General features: G+C 43.2%; 1 protein-coding gene across 1 annotated transcript; it reads left to right on the top strand.

Annotated features, from left to right (window-relative positions):
• The first annotated feature begins 3382 nt into the window (after nt 1-3382).
• Nucleotides 3383-4582, top strand: LOC107176118 (uncharacterized). Its single transcript, XM_052441165.1, has 2 exons — nt 3383-4242; nt 4348-4582. The coding sequence occupies exons 1-2, from the start codon at nt 3383-3385 to the stop codon at nt 4580-4582; spliced, it is 1095 nt and encodes a 364-aa protein (XP_052297125.1).
• Nucleotides 4583-12601: the final 8019 nt, after the last annotated feature.

Here is a 12601-nt window from a genome sequence, read left to right as displayed (position 1 = left end):
TTGATCAATTACTTTTTCTTTAGCATGATGTACATGATGAACATGTCTTGAAGGCGAAAATGTTATGAGTTACACGTAATGTTGTGTATTGATTCCGAAGTCTTGTAATACATTAAATGTGGTGGCACGATGATGCTAGGTGACCTACGCAACTACGTGATTTTGTGTATGTAGATCATGTAAATCATGTAGGTTGTATAATTATTTATATATAAAATTTGGTATTAGTAGTTTTATTATACTAATTGACATGATTTATGTACATGTATCTAATGAAGAATGGATAGAACAAATGACGAGTATAAATTTAAAGTGTTAAAGCTAGAGGAATAATGGTATAAAAGTCATGTAATTTTAAAGATAGTGTATCACAAGAAAACTGTGTACAACCTTCAGTCGTGCATTATACAACCAAATGAATCAACATAAATAATCGGCGCATTAAATTTTCATCCTTTCTATGAAAAGAAAATTTGTTGAAAATTTTATTTTCATGAATCTCCCTTTTTTATTTTGGATCCAAAGGTTCGGCTTTTCTTACCATAACCCCTACCTGGCCCAAGTTCTGATTTTAGAATCATTGATCCTACAAAGACTCCCCATTCCGGCGCCTACTAGTACGTGAAATTATCATCTTCTTCTTTTTATTAATTTCATCATTACTATATGCTTATTGTTTTAAAATTAAAGCTAGCATTTTTCAGAATTAATTAATTAAATTGTATTGATGAAATTAATCTTTCTTTCTCTTTTCTCTTTCAATGCAAACAACCAGTCTTGCTTCAAGTACCAAATAGCTACAATGGAACCAAATTTAATTAATTTTATTTCATCTCCCACGTGATCTTTCTTTCTTCTTTCATCTTTTAAATTACTTATTTCAGTAATTTCTGAATTAATTGATCTCTCGTATATATTTTCTGAGACGGGAATATGACAGTTCGATTATGTAAAGTACTTCGTTAACAAGCTGAAACTTGATAGCCAATCAGAGGTATCAATAGCTCCTTACTACGGCTGCCAATGCCCTTATATGAATGTCCTGTGCTGTGCTGCATCACTCTAGTTAACATGGCTCCCCATACAAAAAAGCCACAAGAGAAATTCAAAAACAAATTTCATCCAGAAATTTTAATTTACACGAACTAGATATATTTGGACTGGACTGGAAAGTTGGTTCAATCACTCCTTCTGGTTTTTCATTACTTCATGAGTGAAAATTATTTGGCGAATGTAGACCAAAAGAATTCTCTAGAGCTGTGGAACTTATTATGACTATAACAAAAAGTAAATGCATTAATGATGATTGATTATGAATAGATCTACGATTATATTGTACATTTATTGGTAAAGTTTATGTTGATACTGAAATGTGGTCGCCTTTTGACCGACCAGATTGATTTACCAATGCTTGTATTGACAAAGGAACAGAGGCTGCAATCCATCAGCTTCAGCAATTTCCCGAGCTCCTGGGACCCAAATCACCCTTCTTATTCTTTCCAGGCTTGCGTTCACAGAAACAAATCAGAGACGCCAGTGGTTTTTCCGATGTAAATCCTTCGATGTTTAAGTTAGTACAAGGTGTTTATGGAGAAACTGTATGATTTGTGTTGTACAAATTAGTTGCAATATTCTCAATACGAAATGTATCAAGAATTCGGATATAAGAATTTCTGATATTAATTTGGCAGAGTTTCCCCTCTTCCTCTATTTTTGTGTCCCCTTTTTGATCGATTTCTTGGCCTTTTATAGGCATTCATCCCACTTTTTCTGAGTATTCTTCATGCCCCTCATTTTCGGGTGATGACGGACCTTCATGGGTCTCCAACCACCTAATCATGGGTAAACGTGGGGCATTAGGCGAAACTGTCGTGAGTTCGTGAGATCGTGTCCTTTTTCTCTGAGTGATGAGTACCTGGTCGGTACTCGTTTCCAGTCGGCATGCTCATACAAGATATATTACTAAGAATCTGCTCGTGTCAGTCAGCTGAGGAGATTCGCCCCAGGGTGAGGGATGAGGAGATAACTAAGCTAGTACTTTTCATTACTCAACATTAGTCCCCCTGTTTCTAGTCTTGCAAGTGAAACGAGTTGAGACTAGAAACTAAGAATTGAATCTGGCCACCCTCGGGTAGCATCCTCCTGGTCTTTGTTTTATTGTGATGTACCCGAGGTGATGTTTTTTGCTTAGAGAGTTTTTGACCTAGGTATGGGCATTCGTGAGCATATCCATTACGTAGCTGGGTTGACATCCCATCATGTCGTCTTAATGGCCAATGACGTGGCACTTTCTGCCTTCTATATTTGAATTTTGAAACGGCGGCTTATCTATCGTTGATACGCGACGATTGAACTGACACCCGCATAACTTAAACGCCTCTGTTCCCTCTTTCGTCTTAAATCCCTAATTTGAGAGTTTTATTGCGTTTCGTTTTCTGTCATTTTTCCATAAGCCAACTCCTTCTCTTGACTCAAAACGTGCTTTCTATGCCGGAGACTTCCTTTTGTCTGGCCCTTTCTCCGTCACAGCAACGCCACTAGTGCTGATCTATTCTAGGTATCGCTTTTAATTCCTTTTCTGGTTGTTGTTGCTTGGATTCTGTATTGTTCTTTTGCACCAATATACTTAGATTTGTTGTATTTTTCATTTTAAGATTTCACTATGTCAAGACGAAGGGGAAAATTAATTATAGATGATAGTGATGAAGAGATAGATTCATACCCCAACTTGTTAAGACCCACTGACCCCCAACACCCTTCTAGCAGCATAGGTCCCTCCTATAATAAGGATACCCTTGAGTACCCCCGTTCAGAGACCATTTTGCCTTCTTCTGACTATGAACCTATGAGGAACCGTGGTGGACAAGCATCGAGTTTTGGTGAGAACCACGGCTCTGAGGGGGTTAAGGTTCCTGAGGAAGAAAGTGATGAGGAGGAGAGTAGTTCCGAGCCGAGCAGACCCTCTAAGAAAAGAAACCTCGGTCATAAGATTGAGGTAGATGCTTACCCCATCGACTACCTTACATGTGCTACTACCCATACTGACTTGCTCAAGCTAAGAAACCTCTATAATATCCTTGAGAATGTCCTCCTCGCTATCCCCGGAAAAAGTGATGTTCCCAGTCGGCCTCCTAAGGGGTATGTGACTCTGCATTTGGAAAGCTTCAAGCTAGGGGTTCGGTTGCCCCTTCAACCTTATTTTGTTAAGATACTGGGTGGCATGCATTTGACTCCTAGTTAGCTACACCCAAACGGGTGGAGGGTTCTTTTGGCCCTGTTTGTGTTGTGGGAAAGGTGTGAGCTCGGAGAGCCTTCCCTCATGGAAGTAAAACATTTGCATCAGCTGAGGAGCAGTCCTAAAGAGGCAGATTGATATTACTTTATGTCGAGCTCTGCAAAGAGGAAACCAGTCGTCGGCTGTCCTTCCTCGCGTAAAAATTGGAAGAACAAATTCTTCTTTGCTGGGGGGAATTGGTGCCTAGTGATTTATTCGCTTGGTGGTGATATTCACCTTCCAATGCGTTTTGTCACACCAGGTCATTTATTTTTCTTTATGCTTCTCGTCCCTGGTCGTTACTTATTTATTTCTTTAACCTTGTCTATGTTTTCAGATTCGTGGGGCCTTATCAGTAAACTTAACGAAGACCCGCTACTCAAGGTTGAAACTGCTCTAGTGAATGCCTCCCACTGTCAGGATCTCCTGTCACCGACAAATCTCCTCGGATCTGGTCTTGTGGACGTTGTTGTTGGGATGGATAATAAGATCTTTAGTGTCATGTCAAGGAAATGTGCTTGGGGGTCAGGTGATTCCAGCAGCGCTCCTGCTCCTCAGAAGAAAAGTAATATCAACACTTTCAAAGCTCCTATTCATGCTTTGCCCCCTCATCCGCCTCGAAAGAATGGCGAAGAGAAGCTTCGTGACAAGAGACCTGGGGTCAGCACTCAATTCGGAGATCGAGCCTCGCCGCTTCCGCCTCGGGACCAAGGCGACTATTTGACCCCGTATCAGAAGGATTACGCCAAATCGGTTGGGCCCAAAATGGTCAAAGACATTCAGAGCATGAGTCTCGGCGAGCTAGCTGGCTTTGTCCAGAGGGTCTCTTTTAAGCTTGCCACTTTGGTTTCCTACTACAAGAACAGGTCTATGCGCCATGAGAGAAAGCTTCAAGCGAAGAATCAGGACCTGAAGAAAAAGGCTGAATCCGCTGATCGGTCGAAGGAAAAGATGCTCGATCTGCATAGGTAGGTTCTGGACCTAAAGGACAAGGTTGTTGTTGCTGAGTCTAAGTCTTCTAAGTTCGAGAGTGAGTTTGGTGACTTGAAGTCTGATCTCGAGGCTACATAAAGCGAGCGAGACACTTTGAGGACGACCTATGAGGAGCAAGTCAAGTCCTTGAACAAGCAGATAGCCGAGCTGAAGGGTAAATCTACTGAGGTGGACGACCGACTTGATGCAGAGTATCATTCTGGGATCGCCTTTTGCTATAAATGCATCATATTCTTGCTTAAAGAGGAATATCCGGAGCTGAACATGAGCAAGCTGGAGATATGTGTGCAGAAGTATACGGCCGAGCAGGGCTAGGGGGATAGGGGCCTGGGGGACCAAGATCAAGGCATGGCTCCTTCAAGTGGGGCGCAAGAGAAGGAGGCAGGAAACCCATCTCTGGGTGCAGGTCATGAGTCAACACCTGCTCCTCCGGAAGCTGCTGGCCCCTCTCTGTCTGAGATTGCAGATCCTTCTTCCGCTGAAGTTGTCGAGCCTCATAATCTATGAATTTTTCTCTTCATGTAAATCATAAATTTTCTTTTTTGTTTATGACTATCAAAACTTTTATAAACTTGTAGCATTTTTCTCATTGTTTTTTGTTAAACTTTTCTTTATGGATTACCTTGGAAAGCAATTTTGGAAACTGTGTTTGCTTGTCCTTAGACTATTTTGTGCTTTAGAAAACGTAGTAGACATTGCCTGCTCGTCCCTAAGCAACAAAGTTGGGATAGGCACATATTTGCCTTAACGAATTTTATAGGATTTGCCTGCTAGTCCTTTAGGTGACCGAGCAGGAGTTGGCACTCTTTTGCCTTAGCAAATTTTGTAAAATACGCCTGCTGGTCCTTTAGGCGACCGAGCAGGAGTAGGCACTCTTTTGCCTTAGCGAATTTCGCAATTTGCCTGCTGGTCCTTTAGACGACCGAGCAAGAATAGGCATATATTTGCCTTAGTAAAATTTATTCTAACAAGATAGTTATGAGTTGAATTTATCTCTATTGAAATACATGTATGTGCCACAATTCCATGATACATCTAGTAGAAATATTTTAATGAAAGGAAACCTTATAAAATATTTTGCTTACTAGAAATACTTCTTCAAGTGTTCAGCGTTCCATGACCTCTTTACTTCTCGTCCATCTGGGTAGGCCAGCTTATAGGCTCTTGGGCTAGTTGTTCGCACTACCCTGTACGGGCCTTCCTAGTTCGAACCAAGGACGCCCTGGTTAGGATCTCTCGTGTTCTGGTTCACCTTTCTAAGCACCCAATCCCCGGCTCGGAATTACCTTACGCATACATTTTGGTTGTAGTAGCCCATGACCCTTTACTGACACTGAGCTACCTTCTGCGAGGCTTCTTCTCTTTTCTCCTGTAGCAGATCTAGGCTTCTACACATCTGCTCGTCATTCTGTTCCTCGTTGAAATACTCTGTCTGATGCGTTCCCACTCAATTTTCGCTGGGATTACTACCTCATGACTGAAAGTTAAAGCAAATGGGGTTTCCCCCGTGGCGGTTTTGTGGGTTGTCCGGTAGGCCAATAACACTCCTGGTAATTTGTCGACCCAAGCTCCCTTCTTCTCTCCCAGCCTGGTTTTCAAGAGTTTCTTTATAACTTTATTGGCTGCCTTTACCTGCCATTTGCCTGGGGATGTGCCGGGGTACAAAACTTCAAATCTACGCCCAAGTTTTGGCAAAACTCTATGAAATTGTGGTTGTCAAATTGCCTCCCATTGTCCGTTATGATGGCATAGGGAATTTCGTATCTACAAATGATGTTCTTCCAAATAAAATCAATTGTCTTCTTCTCCGTGATTTGTCTAAGGGCTTCCGCTTCCACCCATTTTGTGAAATAATCTATAGCCACAATTGCATGTGTTGCAGCTCATCGGCCTTTGGGTAATGGACCAATCAGGTTAATCCCCCACTGGGCAAAAGGCCAAGGGAATGACATAACAGTTAATTTCTCTGAGGGCTGAGCAGGGATATCTGAGAAATTTTGGCAGGCTTTATAATTTTTGGTCATCTCTTTCGCATCCTAGTGCATGGTTGGCCAAAAATATTCCTGTCGTAGCGCTTTGAACGCTAAAGTCCTTGCCCCCGAATGATTGCCGCATATTCCCTCATGTATTTCTCTTAACACATAATCAGCTTCCTCGACGTCTAAGTATCTCAACAGGGGCAAGGTGAACCCTCGGTAGTAAAGCACCCCATCAAGCATCATATACCTTGCTGCTTGACATTTCAATTTCCTTACTTATTTTCTATCCTCTGGTATAATGTTGTCACAGATGTACAAGAGAATTGGATCCCTCTAGGACTTTTTGGTGTCCACCCCCATTACTTTTATTTCATTCCCTATGCTTGGCGAAGTCCTCACTTTTAATGGGACTGTCTTGGGCAACTTCGGATTGGCAATCGCGGCCATTCTGGCCAACATATCTGCTCGGTAATTTTCTGTCTTGGCTATCTGCTTTACTTCTACCTCTCGGAAGAGACCAATCATCTGCTTTGCCTTCTTTAAATAAAGCTTCATCTTCTTTCCCCTTGCTTGAAATTGCTCATTGAGTTGATTGCAGACCAGCTGGGAATCTGCTCGGATCTCTACCATTTTCGCTCGTAGTGCGTGTGCCAACCCGAGCCCCGTGATGAAGGCTTCATATTCCGCCTGATTATTCATGAGCTGAAATTCAAACTTCATTACGTATGACACTTTGGCCCCTTCTGGGCTTCGTATTACCACTCCTGCTCTAGACCCTTGTTCACTGCGTGACCCATAGACCATTACCAACCACACCCCCTCTAGCTTTTCTTGCTCAACCAATTGCTTCCTCTGAACCCCTTCCTTCGGCTCTGTACAATCCACTACGAAATCAGCCAAGGCTTGCGCTTTAACAGCCCTTCTGGGTCGGTAAGTTATGTCAAACTCGCTCAGCTCCACCGACCATTTCATTAAGCGACCCGACGCTTCTGGTTTCAGGAGTGTTAACCGAAGAGGTTGGTCGGTCATGACGATTATTGAGTGCGCTTGGAAGTACGGCCTGAGTTTACGTGCTACTGTAACCAAGGCCAGTGCCCATTTCTCTATTGCGGGGTATCTAGTCTCCGCGTCTACCAAGGCCTTGCTGATGTTGTACATTGGATGTTGCACATTGGATGTTGTTTTCCCTCATATTCTCTAACCAATATCGAGCTGGTAGCCCATTTGGAGATAGCCAAATATAAGTACAATTCGTCGCCCTCCCTAGGAGTTGATAGTAGTGGGGCGCAGGCGAGATATTCCTTTAGCTGCCCAAACGCCTCCTCGCACTCTACCGTCCACTCTATTTTTCTCCCTTTCTTTATTATCTGGAAGAAAATGTGGCATTTATCCGTGGCTCTTGAAATGAATCGATTTAGTGTTGCCAGCTTCCCCGTGAGACTCTGCACCTCCTTGACTGTTCGATTACTGCTCGTATCTTTTTTGGGTTAGCCTTTATTCCCTGATGGCTCACCAGGAATCCCAAGAATTTACCCGAACTGACGCCGAATGCACATTTCTCAGGATTTAGCTTTATACGGTACTTCCTCAACAAGTCAAAGTTTTCTTCTAAATGTTGTACATGATCTGCTGGCTCTCTAGACTTCATAATCATATCATCCACGTACACTTCCATGGTTTGACCAATTAATGGCTTGAAAATTTTGTTCACCAACCTTTGATAGGTAGCCCCTGCATTTTTCAAGCCAAAGGGCATCACCCTGTTACAAAACAAACCCATGTTAGTTATAAACGTGGTACTCTCCTCATCATGCTTGTCCATGGGTATTTGGTTGTATCTAGAAAAAGCATCTATAAAGCTGAGCAGACTGTGGCCCGCCGTTGAGTCAACCAATTGATCTATTTTAGGTAGGGGGAAGCCATCCTTTGGGCATGCGTTGTTAAGGTCTGTGAAATCCACACACATTCTCCATTTCCCATTGGCTTTCTTTACCAACACCACATTGGAAATCCACTTTGGGTATTTAGCCTCCCTTATGAATCCTGCTTGCAAAAGCTTCTCTACCTCAGCGTTTATGGCCTCGTACCTTTCCTGGTTAAAACATCTCATTTTCTGCCTCACTAGCCTTGCACCTTTCTTGATTGCCAACTTATGGCAAGCCATCCCGGGATCAATTCCTAGCATGTCTTCATGCGACCAGGCAAATATATTTACATGGGACTGTAGACACTTCACCAGCTCACCTCTTATTGCCTCACCCAAGCTCAACCCGATTTTTACAGTTCTGCTCGGATCGTCCTAACTTACCACCACCTATTCCAAGGTCTTAATTGGCTCCTGGCGTCCCTTTTTGGAATCTCCTCGGCTATCAAGCATGGTAATTTACAATGTTTCCTTAGCAGCTGTAGCATATCAACTCCTTGTCATCCTCTGGTCACTTTTCATCACACCCACAACTCCGTTCACTCTATACTTCAACGCTAGGTAATGCGTGGACATGACGCATTAGCTTACCCTCATGAATAGTCGCCCAAGTATCATCTGGTAGGGGCTTTTTTCTTCTACCCCTACAAAGTCCAACATCATTGTCTTTTCAAACGGCTTTAAATCCACAGTAATCGGTAACTCGACAATCCCCATGGGAGTCAATCAACCTCCTCCAAATCCCTTCAAGGATATGTTTGTCCGCTCTAACTTTAAGTCTGTAATTCCCATCTCATCTAAGGTTGACTTAAAAAGTATATCGACTGAGTTGCCCGTGTCTACCAATATTTGCTGGAAATCTTTACCCGCCACAGTCGCCTTAATCACCAGTGCATCCTCGGGGGGGGGGGGTGTAAGACACTCTCTTCATCATCATCTATCCAAATGATAGGAACTTGCCTTACCTTTGCTCTCTTGTCTGCCGGCAAAGTAAAAAGCACTATTTGAATCTCCAGCCAATGTCGGCCCCCCTGCTATCACTCGGATGGTTGGTTGTTCACGCTCTAGACTCCTTTCAGCTCCATCCCCCATCGTATATTGTGATTTTATGACAGAAAATGCCTCATCTACATACTCATCCAGGTATCGGTTTCTTACCAGATCCTCTACCTGATTTTTTAAATCACGGCACTGGCCGATAGTGTGACCATGAGTGTCGTGAACTTGCAGAACCTGCTTTTATCCCGTTTATGAGCTGGTTTGGTTACAGGAGCTGGGGGATACAGCAGGTCTCGTCCTTCAATCCTATCATACAATTCTTTCATAGAAACTTTCAACGAGGTGTACTGCTTGTATGCCAAGCTTTGGTCAATCAGTTGGACTGCTCAGCCATCATGAAAATCATCTCAGGTTGGTACTGGGGGTGGCTGGTTTGGTCGGCCTGCCCTGGGGTTAACTGCATTCAACGCCATAGGAGCATTATGATAGGGATGGGCAGCCATCTGCCGGAATTCTCGTTGCCACTCTTAGAACGGGGGGTGCTGGGGCTGAGCTCAGCTGTGTTGGAACTGTTGTGATCTTTGAGTTATCGGGTAGGGGTGGGGCTAAGCTGATGCTCCCCCCATTATTGATGGTTCCCCAGCTCGTTTTCCCGACCCACTCCCAGTCGATATCCTCTTCTCTTTTCGCCTCAGCTCCTCCAATTGTTCACTCTTTATCATCGCTGTTTTCTCCTCCTCAATTTCTATATCTCTCTTCGCCTGCTCATACCCAGCTAAATAACTCTGAATGACGAGATTCCTCATATTGTACCACAATCGGCCTATCCTTACTCATTCCTTTAACCCTTTCAGTGCTTGTGGGTGATTGAAAGCCCCCAAATTAAGCACGGTCCGATGATATCTCTTCACGAAATCCCGAAGAGATTCGTGCTCCTCTTATTTCATTCTCATCAACTCCATCATATCATCCTCCCGGGCTACCGCTCTGCGAAACTGCTTGGCTACCGGGGCTACCGCTCTGCTCGTACCCCCTTATACTTTCGCGTACCAACTTACGGTACCACTCTCTGGCTCGCCCCTCCAATGTCAATGGAAACACTCTACACCCCTGAGCTGGTGTTAACCCTTGTACACTTGTCATGCCGTTGAAACGTTCAATATGCACCAGTAGGTCGCTTCTTCCGGAGTACTTGAGGTCGGGAAAGCGAAATCCCTCGGGATTACAGTTCCCATGATTTTGGCTGATAGGGGAGACTCATCATCCAATATTATCCTCCAGCTCAATGGCTTTCTCTTACTCTACATCTCATCCATCACCTGCGCCAACCGTCGCACCTCTTCCTCCAATTCCAAAGCCCGATCAGGATCATGTGCAGCTACCTGGTCACGCTCTTGCTCAACGCTATGCAGCCGCTATCTGAGCTCACTTTCCTTAGCATTTGTTCCTCGGCTATCAATTCCTAGAACCCGCCCAAAGCAAGATTGGTCTCTCCCTTCATCCACGTGCTCTTCTGGGATCCGAATTGCACTTCTATAGGGATGCACCCCATGAGGTTGCTCCCCTAACGGAGGAATCTCCTCGAGTCTACGCCTCTGATGGCTGGATTCTGCAATGGCTTCATCTCTCATCGCGGTGGTCTCATAATCCCTTCTCTGCTCATCCCTCAACTCATGCAATATGGTTGTGAGAGTCTCTATTTTCTTTTCCATCCATTCCATTCGCTCTTGCATCATTCTTTCTCTAGCCTCATTTGCTATCTCTCGGAGAGTGATCATCTCGCCCGTTTCATTGTCGCCCCCTAGGGCATCCTTCATTATCACATCCATATCCGATCGTTTGCTGCTCCTCTGATGATTACTAACTTGGTGGTAGCTTTTTATCCAGCTCCCCACAGACAGCGTCAAAATGTTGATGCTGAAATCTGGTCGCCTTTTGACCGACTAGATTGGTTCACCAACACTTGTATTGACAAAGAAATAGAGGCTGCAATCCACCAGCTTCAGCAATTTCCCGATCTCTTGGGACCCAAATCACCCTTTTTCTTCCTTCCAGGCCCGCGTTCACAGAAACAAATCAGAGACGCCGGTGGTTTTTCCGGCGTAAACCCTCCGATACTTAAATTAGTACAAGGTGTTTACGGGAAAACTGTATGATTTGTGTTGTACAGATTAGTTGCAATATTCTCAATACGAAATGTATCAAGGATTCATATATAAGAATTTCTGATATTAATTTGGCAGAGTTTCCCCTCTTCCTCTATTTTTGTGTCCCCTTTTTGATCGATTTCTTGGCCTTTTATAGGCATTCATCCCACTTTTTCTGAGTATTCTTCATGCCCCTCATTTTCGGGTGATGACGGACCTTCATGGGTCTCCAACCACCGAATCATGGGTAAACGTGGGGCGTCATGTTCTCCCCAGCGGTTTGGGACATGGCGAAACTGTCGTGAGTTAGTGAGATCGTGTCCTCTTTCTCTGAGTGATCAGTACCTGGTCGGTATGCACCTCTAGTCGGTACTCGTTTCCAGTCGGCATGCTCATACAAGATGTATTACTAGGAATATGCTCGTGTCAGTCAGCTGGGGAGATTCGCCCCAGGGTGAGGGATGAGAAGATAGCTGAGCTGGTACTTTTCATTACTCAACAGTTTAATCTTTTGATACAGAGATTAATTTGATGAATCATCGACCATCCTCCACCATACAAACATTTTATGATGTCATTTATCTTACACTTTCGTTACCTTCTTAATGCTTCGGTAGAATCGGTACGCTTTTAATAAATGTTGAAAAAGTTTATTTATTTATTATTTTTAAAAAAGGTTAAGGAAACTTGCAGCTTGATGACTTGATTAAGACATATCGTTTGTTTGATCACCTTTTGTTATCAAAGATAGTACTTGCTTAAAAATCTGTGTATATATAGCAGGACATTGATAGCTTTAATGTTTGTGCTTGTTTTAATTAATTAAAATTTTCCACTTTGATTTGATTAGAAATAGAACAAAAGAATTAAAAAAAAAATACTGATATATTGATATTCTAGCAAAATAATAACGCTCCAGGAAGTTCAACCTGAGTGATGGAAATTTTAATCCAGGCTGTAAGTCAGGGATCTCGCTATCCTGCAGGTATGATTACATATCATTTTCAGGAATTGCAGGGGTATGTGGATATCGCAAGAAGTTGGTATGAGGGCCTGATTAAGTTTATTGCTAGGACCAAGAAAAGTGTTGATTCTAAGGTTGCTGCTAATGGTTTCAGGTACAAGTTGTGCGGAGTTTTCAATTATTAATGTGTTTTTGTTTATCTGTGGCTCTCTGCTTAAGTTGTGTTGTGTGGCTCTCTGCTTAAGTTGTGTTGTATGTCTCAGGCTGACATGTTGTCTCTGTATTTGTCAACCTAACCCAATTGATTTCAATATTTCACAA

Source organism: Citrus sinensis, chromosome 5 (genome assembly GCF_022201045.2).
Source record: "Citrus sinensis cultivar Valencia sweet orange chromosome 5, DVS_A1.0, whole genome shotgun sequence".
Lineage (NCBI taxonomy): Eukaryota > Viridiplantae > Streptophyta > Magnoliopsida > Sapindales > Rutaceae > Citrus > Citrus sinensis.
The sequence above is the reverse complement of the archived record's forward strand: the minus strand, read 5'-3'. Positions and strand labels throughout refer to the sequence as shown.

Bases quoted from the DNA above. Each gene is read 5' to 3' on its own strand.
- LOC107176118 (XM_052441165.1), top strand. From the start codon at position 3,383: ATGTCGAGCTCTGCAAAGAGGAAACCAGTCGTCGGCTGTCCTTCCTCG. The intron at 4,243-4,347 runs GTAGGTTCTGGA...GGCTACATAAAG, and splicing joins AAGATGCTCGATCTGCATAG to CGAGCGAGACACTTTGAGGA.